The following is a 19,748-nucleotide window of genomic DNA, read 5'->3' on the forward strand; positions in this document are numbered from 1 at the left end:
TTGGCTCGGTCATTTTGATGTTATCATCGATGCATGAACGATCCATCTGCGGAGTAGGAGCAGCTTTCTTTTTCTCCTGAGGGAAGGATTCCGGCAATGGCATATATAGATGGTGGCCAAGAATGGAGTCAGAACAAGCGCCGACGACCTAGGAAGCGCGCAACCCTAGTCGTCAGTGATGCCGCCATAGAGGCGGGGCGGAGGCTTCTTCTCTGGTTCTTGGAGTTGCTTCTTTCAATGTATCACCAGAAACGACGCCGGTTCTTGCTCGCGGAGAATGAAGCCATGAGGTTACCCCGACGTCGACCCTTGGCGGCTGCTCAAGCTTTTTGCTGACCAAAGACTTGGCAAGGGCCATTTCTGCATGGATCAGTCGTTGCTGACAGCATCTGAGCAGTGAAGGATGAGGTAACGTGCGGCCTTCTGCTTGGTTGCATTGCATGGGCATGAACAAAGCACCACTCAGCTTGCATTCTGAGTCTTCCAATAGCTGTAGTCGAGCTGGAGTCCCCGATAGACCCTGCCATTTCTGGTAGCATCACTTACTTCACTCCTCTCACCGCGATTAACGAGATCTACCAACATTGACATGAAACAAGAGTAATAGTGGCTTTGCGGAGGCCAACGGTGTCCTGGACGTGGCTGTGTTAAGCAGTAGACATTGCTGTTCCGAATCCATGGAGACTGAACTTGACAGAAAGTTTGTGATCATACTATTCTTTTGCCGAGAAAACTATATTCCTATATTCTTGTATTGACACCGGCTGCACAGCAAGGCCACTATTGGCTCTGGTGTTAGCTTGAGATTCCGAGTCGGAGAATTTGCTTTTGAATTGGAGGCAGAAGATTGCGTCTTGCTGGGTTGGACAGTTGGAGTTCATGTGCATGGTAGTACATTGCAACCACGGGAAGGGGAAAAGGGAAAAAAGATTCTAGAGCGTAAAACGGGGCTCGAGACTAAAGTTACAAGGACTTGTGGTTTGTGCATAAGCGAGGGCTTGTTGATCACTGCATTCGAGATATGACTTCCGACGAGCTGATGATGGCTTATCCAGCCCGCGTGCTGGTAAATCTCGAATGAAATCAAGCCACAATGCAGGAGTATTTTGCCGTTAGATAGTACCAGAATGGACCCTTCTGAAGACCCTTGCATTTGTTTATGACGACTAAGTGGCCCAAAAGTACAAACATGAATGACTACCTTGAATGAGACAAGTGATATTGAGTGCTTACTAGCATTTTTATCTTGGCCGTCATATGCTGTGGTCTCATATACGCCAAAAGAGGCAGCCGATTACATCAGCTGCCTCAAAAGTTTGAATATCTTGAAAATATCTTATAATTTTGAGGACAACTCTGTTGGTTCACCAGATTCGAGTGTACTTTTGACGCAGTCAAAAAGGCGTGCCGGAAGTAATCGGCGATGACTCGACGAATCGACATGAAGGAATAGCATGTGTGTACATTAAGGTATGATCGAGTACTCTATATGCTTGTGGACCTAGAGTTTACTGTTTGGCCAAACATGGCGAATTGCTTAGCATCTCCATTCGAGAAGATATACTGGAGATAGATGCGCAAATAGCAAACATGATTTCATTCGTATGATTTTTGAACCAAAGGCATTGAAATTATATCCAGGACTTACATTGTCTTCTCTACGCTGCAGGCTGGAATATGTATAATGTACCTAATAATAAATGGGTTCGGGGGTTGAGTGCTCTGGAGGGGATGGCGCTAGCATTGTTTGGTGGCCTGCCACCGCCTGCCCCAGCTTCGAGTGCCGACTGCTGTCCAACTGTACCTCGGCCCCTTCCTTGGCAGCCGAACCCGCGTTCCATCCTCTCTGTCTTCCAACCTGTGATTCCCACGGGCCAGGCCAGCACGACGCAATTGCCAGTGTCTCTCATCTTGTGATGTCCATGTAATATTCATCCAGTCACCAATCTGACCAGCTTCCTCTGCATGCAGGAAGCTATGCTTCTCAGATGAGCTCCTCCAACTTTGCCCAGGCCCAAGAGCGCCTGGCCGCACGACGACAAGCCCGAGAACGAGAAACGCAAGCACGCCTCAATGCCCGACGAGAAGCTTCGCGCGCATGGTCGCAAGTGTCGCAACTCCCTTACCCGCTCAATCGCGTCGGTAGCTCTTCATTGTCGCTATGGGAGCTCATATCATCGAGGGAGGGCACAAGACCGGCATTCCGTGTCGGCCAAGTAGACGCAGAGCTGCTGGATGAGGAGCTGGTTGACCTTCTCCAAGGCCAGGTTGGCGATGCCTTGAAATACTATGGTGGAAACCTTAAGGATGATTGGTCGGCCGAGATCACTTTCGCGCTTCGGGCGGTGCTCTTCAAGCTCACCATCTGGGACCACGACGCTACGTACGGCGCCGCACTGCAAAATCTAAAATATACAGATGCGCGCCGGGATGGATCGGTCCTGGTAGCGCCGAGCAAATGGCAAAAGGCGTTCTACGGCATGATCACAGTCGGAGGAAAATATGGCTGGACGAAATGGGAAAACTGGCTGCTCGATCAGGACAATGGCTATGACGCTCCTCCACCTCTTGTGCAGAGACTCAGTGCCATCACTACGCGCCTGACAACAATCCATTCGGTGGCAGCATTCGCCTCTTTCTTGGTTTTCCTCCTCCACGGCCGGTACCGGACATTGTTAGACAGGATCCTGCGCCTACGGCTAGTACCGCCGACAAGTCAGGTCAGCCGGGAGGTGTCTTTTGAGTACCTCAACCGCCAACTCGTTTGGCACGCCTTTACTGAATTCCTACTGTTTGTTTTACCGCTTGTTGGTATTAATCGCTGGCGCCGATGGTTGAGCAGGACATGGCGAAAGACCAAGGAAATTGTCCACATCAGCAGCGAGGATGACACAAACGGCAAACAGGGCGAATTTGCTTTCCTGCCGGAAAGAACCTGCGCGATTTGCTATCAGGATCAGAATTCCGCCACGTCGGAGACTGAGGTCCTAGCCGCCGCCGCGTCGAGTGGTGTGGTAGGATCTGCCCAGACCGATATCACAAACCCTTATGAGACGGTGCCCTGTGGGTGCATCTACTGTTTCGTTTGTCTTGCAACGCGGCTAGAGCGCGAAGAAGGCGAGGGATGGGCCTGTCTACGCTGCGGTGACTTGGTCAAGCAGTGTCAACCCTGGAATGGCGATGTCCTGCAGGAATCCCCCAGATCACCAGCTTCGTCCCCGAAACGGGTCGGATTCGCCGACGATGTAAAATCGGCATCTTCTGTTGCGGGTGATCATATTGATGACTCAATTCAATTCATTGATAATCATCAGGATGGCCAAGACGAAGTAGACGCTTTTGATGACCCCGAGCATACAGATTCTGAAATCTATGAAGAGGAAGAAGATGGCGAAGCGGACTATAGCGACTAATCTATTGGTGGATGGGGGCCTTGTGATGCCAGTGCATTCCGAACGCGGCGCGGAGTTTCCATTTACGGCGAGCGGCTGCATCCATGCCTTCTGGGGGGCCAGCCTCGGTTCCGAGTGGTGCTCAATCTGAACGTACCCATGAGTTATACAGGCTCAACACCTTTAGATTGATGCTGTACTTTGTGGACATGCAGGTGGTCGGAACATCATGCCGCAAGATTGGGTTCACTGTCTTAACTCCTGACTTGCCCTTATTTGACGACCACATCCCGGACAGTGGTATCTCATTAAGCACCCGCTTGGCAGAGTACAAACCGGGCACGAGAGGATACTTGCGCGCCTTCCAATGAACTCCTTGGACAGCTCCTTGTCAGCACAATCACTTTATCATGGAAAAAGTCTCGGGGAATTTGGTGCGAATCATTTGTGTTGAAGAGGTTTTCTAAATTTGGCGACACGAACCATGTCGACTTTCGCAATGTACAAGCTGCACAAACATCTCACAATCCGACTATATTATCAAATACCCGTGCGATATGATATGGCACCAGGCTACTGGGAAGAGATAGCCTATATCTTGCTATCGGCCGGCCTTGGCTCACAGCTTATCTATTTTCATCTACAGGCGTCACTGGCTTGTCAAAGTCAAGGCCAAGGGCACGAGAAGAAATATAATTGCGTCGGCAGGGCCTGTAAGATAACGGACTGAAGCATAGATGCTGCGCCTTCATTATTTGAAAATAGGACCTGCATCAGGATAAATAATCTGTACAATCGCGCAGTGGCGGCAAGGTAGATGGACCACCATCGCTCAGCCTCATCAAGATGAAGCGAAATAAAAACCAATTAATTATGTTACTCTAGCCGGCATGTTAATATAAAGAAATAAATCATCAAGAGACATCATTCCCATCCGCCATTCTCTGACATAATTATACCTGTAGATGATTATGAAGTCAATCTGCCTGAGACTCATAGGTATTTTGCTGCTACCAAGAATACATAATGATAACGAAGGCATATCCATTTTAGCAAGTAAGCACGTCGTCGTGATCTCGTCCGAATTTCTGACAGGATGTTATCACGACTGTGCTAACAACACGTTACCTCGAGGCGATGAGCGGTGAAGGTGGTTTACCCCAAGCCTTAGTTCTGGTTCTATACCCGTGTTGGTGGACAGGCAAGCCCGCACTATCCGATTCAGTACGAAGTACTGTGTGTATGATGCAGGCTGGCGGTTCAAACGTGGAGGCACTACTCACTAATGCATACTATGTACCAGCCATCGATTAACATTCGTGCCCAAGCGCGTTTGGCACTTGCCCAATTCGCTATTTTCGATTACCAGTGTGAATCCATGGCAATGGAAATGCAGAAATGAAGATATTCTCGACAGTGTACCGAGTATTGCATGATTATTGTGAGCTCTTCGGCATATGCAACGTACTATGTAGGTACATGATCCTGCCCTCTCAAAAAGCTACAGAGTACAGAGTACATACAGCATGAAAGTGACAACGGGTTCAACCTTGAGTTAACTTACACAACCCAACCGCTAAGCCCACTGCAGGTTTCCAGCCCAGGGGTCCACCTAGGTACAGATGCATTGTATGCCAATAGCGTCATAATGCGCCCAAGTTCTGGAAACTTGGGGAGCTCCCAGCGGAACCACCAAGCTCTGATCCCTGCGAGACCCTGTCAACATTGGGAAATTCCACAGTCACGTAGTTTCCGTGGCCGGCCGAGACACGACGAGTGTTTCATCCATCCCGTTCAGCAACGACGAACAGATCCGCGCTTTTTTCTTTTTCTTTTCGGACGTCAGAGAGACAGTTGGCTTCACCAGAGGGAGACCTATCGAAACCCCCTAATTTACCTAACTTCGATTCTCTTCTGCTTCTTAATTCGAATTAAGAGCGAGGGAAAAAGGAAAGAACTGTTGTTATTGTACATCATTTTGGGCATGATAACGAAACAATAGCATGTAATAACGACAACGAAACGAACCCGCTCGTTTCACAACGCGCCTCCAAGGATGCCCGAATTTTTCCCCTTCATCCCGGGCACCGAGACCTCACGCACCGCACGCCAGCACGCCTCCGACACGTCGCCCTTGCTCGGCCGCTTCCGCGCCGTGCCGCGATCCTCCCAGCACCCGGCCGGCGGGCAGCACCACTGGCATCATACGCGCCCTGCCGGGCCCCGCCGGCACCGCTCCTCCTCGGCCTCGCACCTGGCCGCCCTGCTCTCGGCGGGTAACCGGGGCAGCGTGCATATTGGCTACGGCGCCCTCGTGACGGCCGCGCTCCAGTCGGACGACGACTCGGACGATGACTATTACGACAGCGATGACGAGCAGGTGAGCTGGCTCGAGAGGGCGGGCAGGACTGTGGCGCGGAATGTGCAGGACCTCTGGGTCGCGCCTCAGCAGAACGCTGTCAAACGGGTCGTCGAGAGCTGGTGGAGGAGATGGGGCATGCTTATTTTTCTGCCGGCCGGACTGGTAAGTGTCTTGTCATGACGAAGCGACACGAGACGGGCAAGAAAGCTGATCGTCGGTATATAGGCAGTCATCTGGTGCGCCATACCGTTCCCACAGTATCCCCTTGATCCAGACGACTCGGACCTGTATCCTGGTATCGGTGACGATCACCGGGTGCCTGGTCACGGAGCAGCGCGCGTCCAGGTCAACTTTTGGTTCTTCTTGTTCGTGTACTATGGCTTCTACAATCTCACAGCCCTGATATGGATCACCAAGGTATTCAATCTGTACAGTCTGAATTGGTGGCCCTCGACCCTGGGATTCCCGCTCACAATCTCCATGATTGCTATCCTGAGCATTGCTGCCCCCATTCCCGTCTACCTGGTGCCGGAACTCAATTTTTTGACTATACACAACACAGCTTGGATATCGTGGACTTTTGTCATCATGGCCATGCCTGTGGGGATAGCGTTTTGCATTATGATGCTAAACGAGCGACACCTTGGGCTCAGGCAATCCCTATCTGAGACGCAGCGTATCTTTACCTCTTCTTGGTGGACGGGTGAACCTGACACTACCACCTCGACGCGTAACAATCGCCGGCGTCCAGGCTTGAGGAGTAATACCTTCGATCCGGACTCCATGCTGGAGGCACCAACACGTGCTCGAGGCCGGATACCGACATCATTGCGCCGGAATTGGCTACCCGCAAGTTTTGTGCGCTTCGTCTGGTTCTGTCTTGCGCTTTTGGTCGGTCTCTTGGCATACCTCATAGGAGAGGCCTATGCCGAGATCTATCTTAGAACCTTACCTCACAACAACTTTGAAACTGTCGTGTATGTCTACAGTTGGATTGTAACCGTCCATCTGCTAGACGCATTGACTGGATGGATTCTGGGTGCCAGCGAAGGGGAGAGAGTGGGAAGCTACCCCCTGAGCTGGATCTTTAAGCTGTAAGACAAGCACCGCGGCTCGGAAAACTTGTTCTCAAATGCTAATTTTTCTTTCTAGCTACTTCATGCTTACATATCAGACATATGTGCGAGCTTTGTACGCGCGGCTCCGCTCACCTTCGCAGTTCGTCTTGCTGCAAATCCTTTCATCCAGCTTGCTCATCATTATAACGCCCATCACCATGTCGGCAACGTATCATCGAGTCATGGGTTTCCTTGGCCTCACGACCCAGTCTTATGCTTCGTATCAAAAGATTCGTATTCGCGACGTCTTTATTCGATTCCTAGCCGAGAACGTGAGCATGCTCACCTTTTTGGGCAGCATCTTGGTGCTGCACTTTGGACCCAACAAGGAGGTGTACCCTTATTTCACCTTTGACGACCCTCTCCGTGATGAAGGTTACGACTTCAACCTGACCTTTTACGCCTCGAGCATCACCTGGGCGTGCGAGCTGATTGCAGGCATTGTGCTCCGAGGTTTGATTGGATGGATCTATGGCGTCAATGCCAGCATTGAGGGCAAGCTGGATCTCGCCGTCTGGCCCGAGTTGCTGCCCACCAGCGTGGCTGTCATGTTGCACGTGCTGCAGAATATGCTCTTCTCCATTATCCGGCTGCATTTCCACTGAGCTTGAGAAATAACTGTGGTCACTGTCGCAAGGTAGATGGGCATGCTGGAGTTACGAACCTAGAATGGCACACCGTGACTGGTGTTGTTATATATATACTGGAGCTCCAAGACTTGCAAGGTCGGCGTATCAATGGTTCTTGGTGGGTTGTTTTGTTTATGATGCGAAGACGAAACTAGACGACAGTATGAATGATACCCCCTTTCACTAAACTAGTCATAATTCCTTGGTATAGAATTTTTCATTTAAAATCTCTTTTCAGATGTCTACTATTTGTGGTCTTTGCAACTGACTCCATGCTTCAGGGTTGGTTTGATTCGAAACACAGGCTGGCCAACAGTCCCTCCACTGCTAGCACTTCACGTTGCGTGTCGAACGCTCCCAAAGACGAGCTGTACAAGATGCTTCTTATTTCGCCCTATCGGGACCATACTTGGCTAGTAGCACGACATATTCGTGGAGCAGCAATGAGGGATGAGCAGGATACTCCTCACCCTTCCGCGAGCTTGAATACGAAACATTGGACTCGTGCGACCATTTACATGTCTCTCCTCCTCTTTGGGGGGGTGAATGAAGTATTCCACAGCTGGTCCAAGGTGTTATTTTGCACCGCGCGAGTTGAGATTGTAGTCTCACTTGCCCATGAATCACTGCTCTATTCAAGGATGCGACAAGTCGATTGAAGCGTCAGGAGATCTCCAAGTCACAATTAATCTCATGATGAATGAGAAACGTTGTGGATATTTTTGCGACATGTGCGCCCCGTCTCGATATGAATATCAGAAAATTGCTGACTGAAGTGCGCTATCGGACGGGAGGCCCGAGGTTAAAAGATGCGATTGGACACTATCTTTACGCGATCGCTCGAAATTTCCTCTTGGTGAATCCCATTCGAGACTGGACCTCGTGCCCAATCAAGGAGCTTGCTCGGCGTTATCGCCAGAGAGCCATATATTGCTCTTCGTGATTGGACATGGAAAAGGGTGCGGCAGGGAGAAAAGACGTATCTTCCAATAATGTATTGCCCAAGACGTCAGACTTGGTCCAGGTGTAGGGCTGTGGCACAAGTCTTTTTTTATGCTTTGGTCGGGATTACAAGGGATTGGACGATAAGAATGCACATTTGTCAGATGTCATCAATCAAAGCCAGCAGGTCTCGATAGCTGATCATCTGGCAATATCAGTGCTATGCCAAAGCGAAGCCATTGCCCACAAAGGCCAGGAAATACACCCGCGATAAGCCAAGGCTGAGATGTGGGTTGTTCTGCTCCGATTTCTTACTTTACTCACAAGCCGCAGGTGTTGCAGCCTCGTGTAGTGGATGCTTTGCATGGCCCCGTAGGAGGCTGGGAATCTATGGATTCTTACCGCATTAGAAGTCATGATGTAAGCGACGTTCACCTGAAAAGTGCCTAGTAGAAGCTGGACTGGCGGTGAGCCGAGGTCCTGACTCGCGTTGTCTGCCTCGCTGCAGTGAACTTGAGCAAGCAGGCCGCTGAGATATTGCTTTTGCAATGGAATAAACCGTATTGCATGAATATTTGCTTCTGGCAACGACATGGTTTCCCCGGGGACCAACCCCGAGCTTGGTTCGACCGGAACAAACGCAGAAAGCCGGTTGCGCTTTTCTCGACGGCATCCAAAGCAATAATCATATGCTAGCAGTCAAAATGGCAATTTCCATCTTGTGTCTGTGTCCATATCGCTCAGAGTTCGGCCAGGCCGAATGCGCCGGCAACTATCGCAACAGTTTGGACCAGGAGATAGGTTCCTGACACGGGATATAGCGGCGAACTACCGGCCGCGGTGCAATTGAACCCACGCCTAAGAGCTTTCGAGAATGAATGTCGATTCACGCTCACACTGGTTTGGCTTGCTATGGTCAGAGGCCATGTGTAGAAGGGCAGGGATGACAAAATAAGTTTGCCCTAGTCAGGCTCAATATACTATGTATATTCGGTAGCAATAGTGGCTTCTGGGTTCTCCAAAGCCGCGGCTGGAATTCGCTCACTCTGTTGTATACCCAGTTCACACCGAGAACGTAATGGTAGCCTCCATGACTTGCATGTGCGTTAGAGAAGTGGAAAAGCTATAAAGCAAATTGTGAAAGTATGCGGCTGCAGGGCATACGGTTGGTGTCTTATTATCGCGACAAGCTGAAAATCACTAGAAAGGGGAATTTCCGGTTCGTTGGACCATACCCACCTTCGGGTAAGGTCTCCGGGGCCTGGCTAGAGAGCCGGAGAACTATATAAGTATGCTCCTCGTGGAAGATGCACCTCACGCCTCTGTTTCTCGAGAGCGTTCCGATGGTGTTTTCTTTCGCTAGTAGTCCAGACCGCCTGTATAAGGTGGGGTTACATACAGTGGCTGGTGGCCGCAGTATATGTGGCCGTATCTCGCTTTTGATGAAGGCTGCGTCATGGAGGGATGGGGGGAAAGTGATGTAAGTCACATGTGGTGGTGCCGACTTGTGCCGACGGGATCGAATGGATTCAATGTTTGGCGAGATGATTCGACGCGCGGTTGGTGCGCAAAGAGGCAGAGAGCCCTTGCTTCTTGGGCGATGATCCAAGTCAGCTAGCCTGTGAGGCCTGATATCGTTTTTATTCGAGCTCCGGATGCGTGGGTGTGCAGTTTCGTGCCCGAAGTCCTATGGTCGACCTACTGTACTAGTTGGCTACGTATTACCATGTTGTGTCGCGATACCATTCATGGAGATGGAGCTCTAGGGGTTCGTTCTGTGGGGGGTTTCGATTGAAACAATCATCATCAGTCGATGAACACCCCACGGTTGACTGATCGAATCAATGCGCGCCTCGCTGTCACCGACCCTGACCTATATCGCAAGCAAGCAAGGGTTGTTAATAAGTACGGGCAGGAGACAGGTCATCATAGCCTTGGGAGAACAAACACCTGGTAGAACGGAACGTCCACGATTCGACAAAGGGTCAAGTGGGATGTTGATGAGTGGCTGTGACATTGAAGCCTGTCTTTAATCTCACGGGTAATGTAGGTACATAATGGCAAGTCGCGGGTTGCTGGTGATTGTTGGTGTGGGGGAGGGAAACTACCACCCGCCGAAAGGACAACCGGCTTGTCCCGCAAAGGGCAAGTGCAAGTCAGGAGGATCAAAAGAAAAGAATAAAATACTAGTATTACGTATTTTTGTATATCTCGATTATTGATGAATGCAGTGACCGAATCTGATGGTGAATTTTCTTTTGAAGTTTTTCTGATAATCTTATGGAGAGAACAAGCAGTATGGTTCCCGCTGCATCAAACATGCATCTTATAGTGGTGGTTCTGCATGATGCAGTTTAAAGCACGACATAGCTCTGCAAACTTGATAGCTATCCATTGATGTTTTCCCGGACAGTTACACAAGAGTAAACTCAAAAGGAGCCATCTGGCTCGCGATTCGCTGGAGCACTTCTGTATTTCACATTGCTTCTTATCATTTTTTGATAGCCGCCAGCTATAAACCCTGACACATCGGTTCGAGGGATGGAGTTGAGGTATTGAGGCTCAGTTCACACAGATCCGGAATGGGTGCAAAGCATTGGTCACCGGTGAATGCCATGATGTGTTGGATGCAACTCAAAGATAGACATATAAGTCGGAGTGCAGCCGGAACAACCCTGAGGGGCATACGGGTGGTGTATGGGATGGCTTGGATGGGGATGGGGATGGGATCGCCAGGCACCCACCGCTCTCTCTGTGAATGGGAATACGACTCATTCAGCCGCGGGCCATTTTCGGAGCATGTCTTGAACTTTGGATGGCAAAGCGTCCGAGTTGATGTTGACCAGTTCCATGATAGGCTCCATTGAGCTTGTGTATCACAATCGCCCTTTGCAACGTCAGTGTGGTCCTCTGGCGCTGCGTCAAATCGGCATGTCTTTTTTGTGAAAGCCGTTTCAACGACAAACCCTTGATGGCAGCAACAAATGCTCCGCGCACCCGCATTGGTTCAGATCACGTACATGACATTGCAGCATAGCCCATGTGTGTCTGTCTATCTGTACGTTGTGTGTGTAATGTGCTCAACCAGCCGCACACATGCAGCCAGTAGGTAGGTAAGGTAGCAGCAGCATACTCTTCTTTTTTTTTTTTTTTTTTCCTTCAGCACCTACCTTTTGGACATGGATCATTTCTTTGGAGGTTTCGTTGCTTTTCTGTATTCTTTTTCTTTCTTTCTGACCGCCCCGCTGCTTCCTGCAAATGACTTCATTGAGCAATTGGATCATCTCTTGTGCAGTACAGGCTGTACAGCCAGGCCAATTCGGGCCAGAACAGACCCCAAAGTCAGGCTCTTGGCCAGAAAGTGGCTGCATGAGTCTTAGCCCTTGTTGGGTATGGTGGCATCGCCAGACGGTGGATATGTTTGTGCCTCTTACAACCCCTTCCACCCCTGCAACGCCCACCAACCTATCCCACGAGGGCTCGTCATTTGCCTAGAGTATCGCCTGAGTTGAAGACAAGACGTCTCATCAGCATCGTGTTGTGGGTGACAATGTTTCGATATGACTAGATATTGACTCATGCGGACGGCATCCGGGAAAGTCAATGCCAATCTGCTTTCTCGTAGAAGAAAAGAAAGCACATAATGGCAAGGGATTTGGAGGGGGGTTCGCATAAAACCATAGGCATATGTACGGGGATCTTAGAGACGGAATCAAGTCGGCAGGCTCGTTTCTAACTAAGAATAGCAATGAGCTATTCGGTGGCACAGAGGAAAGAAGGAGGGAAAAAAAAAAACAGGCTTACCTGCATCTCGGGCAGCAGTCTAAGAGTCTGGACTTGCTCTGGTAATGAAACGTATGAAGATCCCATACTCTGGCTTACCAAAGATAGCTACGGCATATACTTGTAGCGGACTGAGGTTAACCTAGATAGGCAGGGAGCGGAATACTTGGCGCCCGCCCGCGGATAAGGATTTTTTTTAAAGGATAAAAAAAAATATAGGCGGGGACTGATAGCAGATACGTGCAGATTTTCCTCATCTGCCCCGCCAAATCCTCACGACATGGTCCAGCGAACCGCGACCCTGGACATTTTAACTACCCCTCTATTGTCAAAAGTCAAGTCTGTCATAGCCGCTACCAAAAGAGACGGCAATTCGGAAAAAAAAGTTGAAGGTGAATAATAGACAGGCAGACACCACATGAAACACGAGAAGACAAAAAATGGCGGCACAATAAAGTACAGTGCCTGGCTCTCGGCACTGTCACCATGTAGCGAATCAAAGGTAATACCACATTCTTGTTGGGCAGCTGTTTGGTCCACCGTCGTCACTGTATGCGCGGTAATTATAACCTGTCTTGTATTCAGCACTGAGACCCTTCGCGTACCGTACATCTGTACCTGGCTGGGCAGTCCATGTCTTCCAGAGTGTGATCAAGTTTATTAGTATGGTAGGTGTCGTATTCTGAATTCCTTGTAGGTAGTCAGATAGGCAATTTAATCCTTGTTTATACAGGTTGTCTTGGTTTGTTAGATTTTTTTTTTTTTTTAATTATTACTTACTTCCATGTCATTTTGGCCCTTATCCGAGTCGGCCCTTGCCTTGGTGACGAAACTAGAATTTTTTTTTTCTTCTCCCTCACTCGCACGCAATTTCTCATGGTCTAATAAAAAGAAGGAACTCGCTTGCTACCAACTTGTCTGCTTACTACTTACTCAGTTGCTATTGCTGCTGCTACCCAAAGGTACCTACTTCTTTATTTTATCTATCTATTGCAAGGTATTTTAGCCAGGCCAAGGCTAGCACCGTTGTGATTCCATCCCCATCCCGTCGCAATTCCCGAACTACCTAACCTACGTCTCTGCTGCTGCAATCCCAAATCCAACACCAATCCCAACCCGTCCGATCGCTCGCTCACTAGGCCAACCTCCTCTGCGTTGTCAGAAGAAACCTTGCCCTGTTTGTCTCACCTAGAACCCTGTCCGGCCTTCCTCTTCCAGATCTGCGTTGCTTTTCCATCCCAGACAGACTGACAGACAGACCCCAAAGAACCCCCCCTACTCCCCTCACGTACTGTACGTTCCTCCGCTCAAGTCAGAAAGTCTGAGCTTTTCCCCCAGTGTGTGCTGTGCCTGTTTTATTTTATTTTTATTTTTTGTTCGTGGCACACCCCCCAGACCAGGCCCGGCACCAAGCACCAAGCACCAAAGCACCAAGACAAGCACCAAGGCAAAGCACCAGCCAGCCAGCCCGATTTCCCGAGACCACAGACACCAAGCACGTACTGCACACGCTCAGGTCGCAAAAATTTCTCCCTCGCTGATTGATACAGATATTATTATACATACATCCCTTCTCGCTCCTCCTCCTCCCCTCCTCTCTTCTCCCCCTTCTACCTTCACAATGAGTGCGCCCACCTCTTCCGGCAGCGCCACAGCAGACTCCGCCGCCACCAACCCTTACCAACCAGGACTTACCTCCTCAACCGTCCTCGATGCCCCGCGACGAGAGCCCGCCGCCGCCGCCGCCGGTGCCCCCCAACTCCCCGGTCAACCGCTAACCTCGGATCGCGAGGCTACCAAGAAGCGCGTCCTGGCTGCTCTGCGAAACTTTCCCGACTTCCCCATTCCCGGCATCGACTTCATCGACATCCTGCCCATCTTCCAGGACCCAAAGACCTTTGACGCTCTGCTCCAGGTTCTCGAGCTGCAGATCAGGGAGACCCTGGGCTACGTTCCCGATGTTATTGTCGGCCTCGATGCCCGCGGTTTCCTCTTTGGCCCCTCTCTGGCTCTGCGATTGAACTGCTCCTTTGTTACTGTTCGCAAGAAGGGCAAGGTTCCTGGTCCCACCGTGACTGCCGCGTACGAGAAGGAATACGGCACAGACTACTTCCAGATGCAGTCGGACGCTATCAAGCCGGGACAGAAGGTCCTGGTTGTCGACGACATCATCGCTACTGGTAAGTCGATACCAGCCTAGTAATAGGCGCTTGTTATTACGTTATTTGCTTCTTTGCACCTGGTCTTCTACCAGTATAGTGTTGGCCGAGGACTCTGCGGCGGGTTTCTCCTGACACACCTGAAATTCTGCTACCAATGACGAAACTGGGCTTTCACATGCACCATCGGTTCGTCCGATCGCAAGCAAGTGTCAACATTTCTGGTTTGGCAGTTAGGATCGCAGTAGTTTGGGACAAGTGCCCAGTCTTGCGGCAGACAACATGCTGCAAAGTCTACCTAGTCTTTGCGGGTTCCAGGTCATGTCTTTCCACGGACGCTAGATGAACCAACCGTTTGTTGAAAACCGGGACATATTCGAATTTGGCTTTTTGGTCTGCGAGATCGCACTCACCTGTCTTGAGCACCACGCAATGCCTTTACTACTATTGATTTTCATTGGGATGCCCAGCGTCCATGGACGACCAACTGACACATACATGTAGGAGGTTCCGCTGCTGCCGCAGCTTCTCTTATCAGCCAGCTCGGAGGAACTCTGGCTGGATATCTCTTCATGATTGAGATCTCGCCTCTCAAGGGCCGCGAGAAGTTGGGCGACTACCCCATCCTCACTCTTCTCGACACTGCTGCCTAAGCTGGATATTTCAAACCATACGTTCATACAAGATATTCAACACAGCCCTACCAAGTCGAAAAGCATACTAGTTTCCACTAATGACGGGTTTGGGTCCCAACCCTCGAGACACACCGAAAAGTTGAGAAGAGATTGCGATAGACGCTGGAACGACGTTCATGCTAGCCCTGGCCTTCTGGAGGCAACGGGGGAGTTCAGTTTGCATGGGTAGGCGTTGGGGGCAAAATTTATTTGAAATAGTCAGGCATCACGGTATGCCGACGATCAATTCAGTTACCTAGAAAACTCGATAATGTGAATACACATAAGTTTTCGGCCTCGCTGAAAGCAATAGGCCTGTAGATTTCACTATATCTGTTCTTTTCTGATTCATCGTGGCTCCATATACTGCCGAGATCCTATCAGTCCCCTCACATTGAGTAGCTCTTCTATGCAAGGCAACCAATGTATTCTAATCACAAAACGTTCAGAAAAAAAAACAATTACTGCTCGGGCTTGGGATAAATATAGTAGTCTTACAATGGGGCCTCTCATGCATCATCCAGAATATAGATTCACTTGCTACAGACCCGTTTGTGGGAAATCACCAATCCTCAGGCCTCATCGCTTCCATAGCTGTGGCGAGTATATCTCCGAAAATCCAATACGACTTGGATTGACGTTTACTGATTTCATGGAAATTGTTTATAGTGAACGAAGTCATCATCATGCAGGCGTATCATAACAACCTACATAAATGCCCTTTTAATGGACATATAGAAGGGGAAAGTCTGGTCTACTGAATCATCTAGGTTAGGTTCATGTATTGGCATCATGGAGAACAATCTCTCGTCTCTTTTCTTCTTCTATAAATCATGTCCCAAAGAAGCACCAAGCCACGTGCTCGACATGTGGCACCCCATTGCTCCTCTCGTATCCGTCTTGATCGGTATCTTAGACAACATGGACAGAAGAGCAGGCAATAACAAGGGAGGGATAAGATAAAAGACACTCTTGTGGGAGCTTGAGAGTCACTGTTACCTCGATCAATCTTGGCGTAGCCCCCTGATCGATGAACGGTTCATGGCCGGACCCACGAGCTATATTCATATAAAGTACGCTCTCCGGTTATGGCGACCCTATATATCACCCAATAACAAAACGATGATATTCATCAGGATCCCAATATTCTTTATAGTTTTTCTTTTCCGCCGTCGAGTGTCGGGCATGCCCCTTGGATACGATTGTGATGTTGGGTAACATTGCCTGCGACTTTACACAGTAGCGCCGGCCCACAGAAGCAAGACAAACATGTCTGGAGGACGAGACTGTCCTGTTTGTTGGTGGCTCTGAGACGAAACCAAAGGCTCGTTTTGGGCCCTTTGACTTGTTTTTTCCTTTCTACGATATTATATCGGGCACATGATATCTTTTTTCAGAGTTTGTCGTAAAAAATGACTGGTACTCTGTATATCCAAGGCACAAAGCAATCGTAGTTGTTTATTACTGTCTCCCAATACTCTGCCATGGGAAGAAAGACGATAGCAACAGAGTTCGTAATAGCTCCATGAATCACAAATGAACACGAATTACTCCAGTGAAAATAAAAATAGCAACCACCTCAACGCTCATATAGAACGGACATTCAGAAGGATAGACTCAAGATGCGTACCAATAGATTCAAATCACTCATTTGAAACTAGATCATGTATAATACAGCAGCGCTCAAACATTTACTTTTATTAGATATTAATCGAATGACCCATCAGCAACCGCAAATACACCGGTACGTGGTGAAAGATGCAAGCTACTACCATTCTGAACATGATCCACCCACCATACGCTCTCCATCCCTTTCATGATTGGTTTTTATGAAAATTGTGGTATCGCTGGTGCGGTTGACTATCGACTAAATTCCAAAACGACTGTCTTTGGGTATACTGGGTATCAGCAAAAGAAAATAGACAGTGACAATGCAAAAAGCGTCAAGGAAAACCAATTCGTGTATCGCAACTCTTGTGCTCTTCCAGCAAGCAAACGCGCAATGCAGTAGCCAGATGTGATTCGGAAGGGAACCGCTTTGAGTACAAGACATTGTGCGCCGCTTGTTTCCTCTTCCGCTTGACTGGGTATCATGGAAATGCAAATCCGATCCCGACCAATGTATGAAAGTCGTGAAAATGTGGAACGACCTTAACCAACACCATGGCAAGCCATTATGCTAGTCGATCTCCTCGTTACTGGTCGTCAGCGCTTTATGCGGTGGCAGCGACAGCAGGGGCAGCGGCCTCGGCGGGCTTCTCCTCGGTAGCAGCCTCAGTGGCGGCGGGAGTCTCCTCGACCTTGGCGGCCTCACCCTCAACGGGGGCGACAGCCTCCTCAGCGGGCTTCTCCTCGGCAACAGCCTCGGTCTCGGCCGGGGCAGCGGCGGGCTTCTCAGAGGCCTTGCCCTTACCCTTGATGGTCTGGCGAAGCTTGGAGAAAGGAGAGGCCTTCTCCTTCTTCTCACCCTCCTCATCGGAAGCAGGAGACTTCTCCTTCTTGCCGAAAGCGAAGGGCAAGCTGGACTTGCGCTTCTCGGCCTTCAGGTCCTTCTTGGTCTCACCGTTGGTGGCGGGGGCAACCTCGGTGGTCTCAGTAGGGACGGTAGCAGGAGAAGCGACCTCAGCGGAGAGGGGCTCAGTGGTCTCGACAGCCGGGATGACGGGGGCAGTCTCGGTCACGGGAGCAGCCTCAGTAGCCTCAGTCTCCTTGGCTGGGACAGCAGGAGCGGCCTCGGGCTCGGTCTTCTTCTTGCCGAAGGACAGGCTACCGAAGATGCTAGAATTATGTTAGCAGTAGTCGAAAGACACTTGATCATAGTTGTCACTAACCTGGCACGCTTGGTGGGAGTAGGCTTGGTGGGCTCAGCAGCCTTCTCCTCAACGGCAGCGGGGGTAACCTCAGTAGCAGCCTCAGCAGCAGGGGCCTCAGCGACGGGGGCCTCGGTGGGCTCAGCAACGGCCTCGGTAGCGGGCTCAGCAGCAACAGCAGGGGTCTCCTCATCGACCTTCTCCTCCTTCTTCTCTTCCTTCTTCTCCTCCTTCTTGCTCAACAGGTTGCCGAAGATGCTGGTGCGCTTCTTGCTGGCAGAGCGGGGCTTGGCCTCCTCCTTCTTCTCCTCCTCCTTGGTCTCCTCCTTGGGAGCCTCGGTAACGGCAGCAGCCTCAGCGGCGGGAGCCTCCTCGGTGGCGGCAGGAGCCTCAGCGGCGACAGCGGCCTCAGTAGCAGGCTTCTCCTCCTTCTTGGCGGCAGGGGCAGGCTTCAAGGTCTCAAGAGTCGTCTTGTAGGTCTCAGTCTCGGTGACGGTAGTAGCGAGCTCCTTGGCCTCAGCAATCTTGAGCTTGAGCTGCTCGACCCAGCTGTCGCGGTCAGCGGCAGTAGGGGCCTTGAACACGTGCTTGTGGCCCTTGGCCTGGACGGTGAACTTCTGGTTGCCGTCAACGGTGGGCTCGCTAGCCTCGGCCTGGTTATGCTGTCAGTAGATGCTAGGTTATAAGTCAAGTAGGCTCATTTCGACATACAAGCTGGATGACACCAGTGGGGTTGCCAGACTCCTTGCCGTAGAACAGGAGACCCTTTCCGGTCTCGGAAGCCCAGGCGGCAACGTGGTGGGCAACATCGGTAGCCTTCTCAGCCTTCAGGTAGGCAGTAAGCTTCTCGGAGGTGACGGGCTCAGAGCCGAACCAGAACTCCTGGCTGCTGTAGACGAGGTTCCTTTGCGCCAAGTTAGCTCTGGACTTGCATATCGACTTTGCTTAAGCTCTTGGGGTGCTGCTTACTTGGGGAAGCTGGCGGGGGAGGCCTTGTGCTCAAGACGACCCTTCTCAATAGGCTTGACCTCCTTCTTGGCCTCCTCAACGGGGGCCTCAGTAGCAGCGGTCTCGGCGGCGGCGGGAGTCTCCTCGGTCTTGGTCTCGACGGCAGGAGCCTCGGCGGCGGGAGCAGCCTCAACGGCGGGAGTGGTCTCGGGGACAACGGGCTCAACAGCGGCAACAGGGGCGGCCTCAGGGACCTCAACGGGCTTCTGTACGTCGGCCATTGTGTATTATTTTGTGAGAAGAAAAAATCTGGGTATCAAAAAGAACAACTCTTTTGTGGGTATCACTGAAAAGAAATAGAGAAAAATTAACAACGAGCAAATACTGGACAAGTAGGAGTCGAGTACTGTATTGGTTGCTTTGGGTTGGTGATGGAGGGGGGAGTAATACACCTCTTTAGATCACGAGTATTGGATCTTGGTGGGCGAAGAAAAAGGGAAGCAGAGTTGCTTTGTTGGAGGAATGAGAGGCGTCGAGTACACAGAACAAGAGAAGGGGAGAAGGAGGGAGGGCACAGAAAACTCGTGCTGCCGCTTCTTATTTAATTTCCTTGCTGCTTGTCTGTCTGTCTCGCTTTCATGGGCTTTGGGAAAAATAATAGGGAGGGCAGCAGTGTGTGGTACATTGGCTCTTCTTGTCGCGTAGTCCAATCAATGCCGCTGGCGCTCCTGGCCGCAAAGACAAGGGACGCCAGCAGGGAAGCTACAGGGGGGTGTGGGGCCCGGGCGGGTCGCCTCAAATGCCACCAAGGACCACCAAGGACCGCCATGGGTCACCCAGAGAGATATGAGTTGATGATTGATTGACTGGAGACTGGAGCTTGTCAAGGTACCTGTTTGTTTTGTAGGGTCCTTTTTTTTTTTGGCGTCCC

The 19,748-nt window shown here is 50.5% G+C and overlaps 4 protein-coding genes across 4 annotated transcripts; 3 read left to right on the plus strand and 1 right to left on the minus strand.

Moving 5' to 3' along the window:
* Positions 1 to 1,988: 1,988 nt before the first annotated feature.
* PFICI_13302 (Peroxisomal biogenesis factor 2) lies at positions 1,989 to 3,413 on the plus strand (the record flags this gene model as incomplete). Its single annotated transcript, XM_007841883.1, has 1 exon — positions 1,989 to 3,413. One exon carries the CDS (start codon positions 1,989 to 1,991, stop codon positions 3,411 to 3,413), a length of 1,425 nt encoding a protein of 474 aa, XP_007840074.1.
* A 2,035-nt stretch (positions 3,414 to 5,448) lies between these two features.
* Positions 5,449 to 7,477, plus strand: PFICI_13303 (uncharacterized protein; the record flags this gene model as incomplete). The annotated part of the gene is made up of 3 exons (XM_007841884.1): positions 5,449 to 5,916; positions 5,980 to 6,848; positions 6,907 to 7,477. The coding sequence occupies 3 exons, from the start codon at positions 5,449 to 5,451 to the stop codon at positions 7,475 to 7,477; spliced, it is 1,908 nt and encodes a 635-aa protein (XP_007840075.1).
* A 6,370-nt stretch (positions 7,478 to 13,847) lies between these two features.
* PFICI_13304 (Adenine phosphoribosyltransferase) lies at positions 13,848 to 15,038 on the plus strand (the record flags this gene model as incomplete). Its single annotated transcript, XM_007841885.1, has 2 exons — positions 13,848 to 14,406; positions 14,890 to 15,038. The coding sequence occupies 2 exons, from the start codon at positions 13,848 to 13,850 to the stop codon at positions 15,036 to 15,038; spliced, it is 708 nt and encodes a 235-aa protein (XP_007840076.1).
* Positions 15,039 to 17,272: 2,234 nt separating this feature from the next.
* On the minus strand, positions 17,273 to 19,098 carry PFICI_13305 (uncharacterized protein; the record flags this gene model as incomplete). The annotated part of the gene is made up of 4 exons (XM_007841886.1): positions 17,273 to 17,837; positions 17,891 to 18,522; positions 18,581 to 18,773; positions 18,839 to 19,098. 4 exons carry the CDS (start codon positions 19,096 to 19,098, stop codon positions 17,273 to 17,275), a joined length of 1,650 nt encoding a protein of 549 aa, XP_007840077.1.
* Between the last annotated feature and the right edge of the window lie 650 nt (positions 19,099 to 19,748).

The sequence above is a fragment of the Pestalotiopsis fici genome (assembly GCF_000516985.1).
Source record: "Pestalotiopsis fici W106-1 unplaced genomic scaffold PFICI_Scf_11, whole genome shotgun sequence".
NCBI lineage: Eukaryota > Fungi > Ascomycota > Sordariomycetes > Amphisphaeriales > Sporocadaceae > Pestalotiopsis > Pestalotiopsis fici.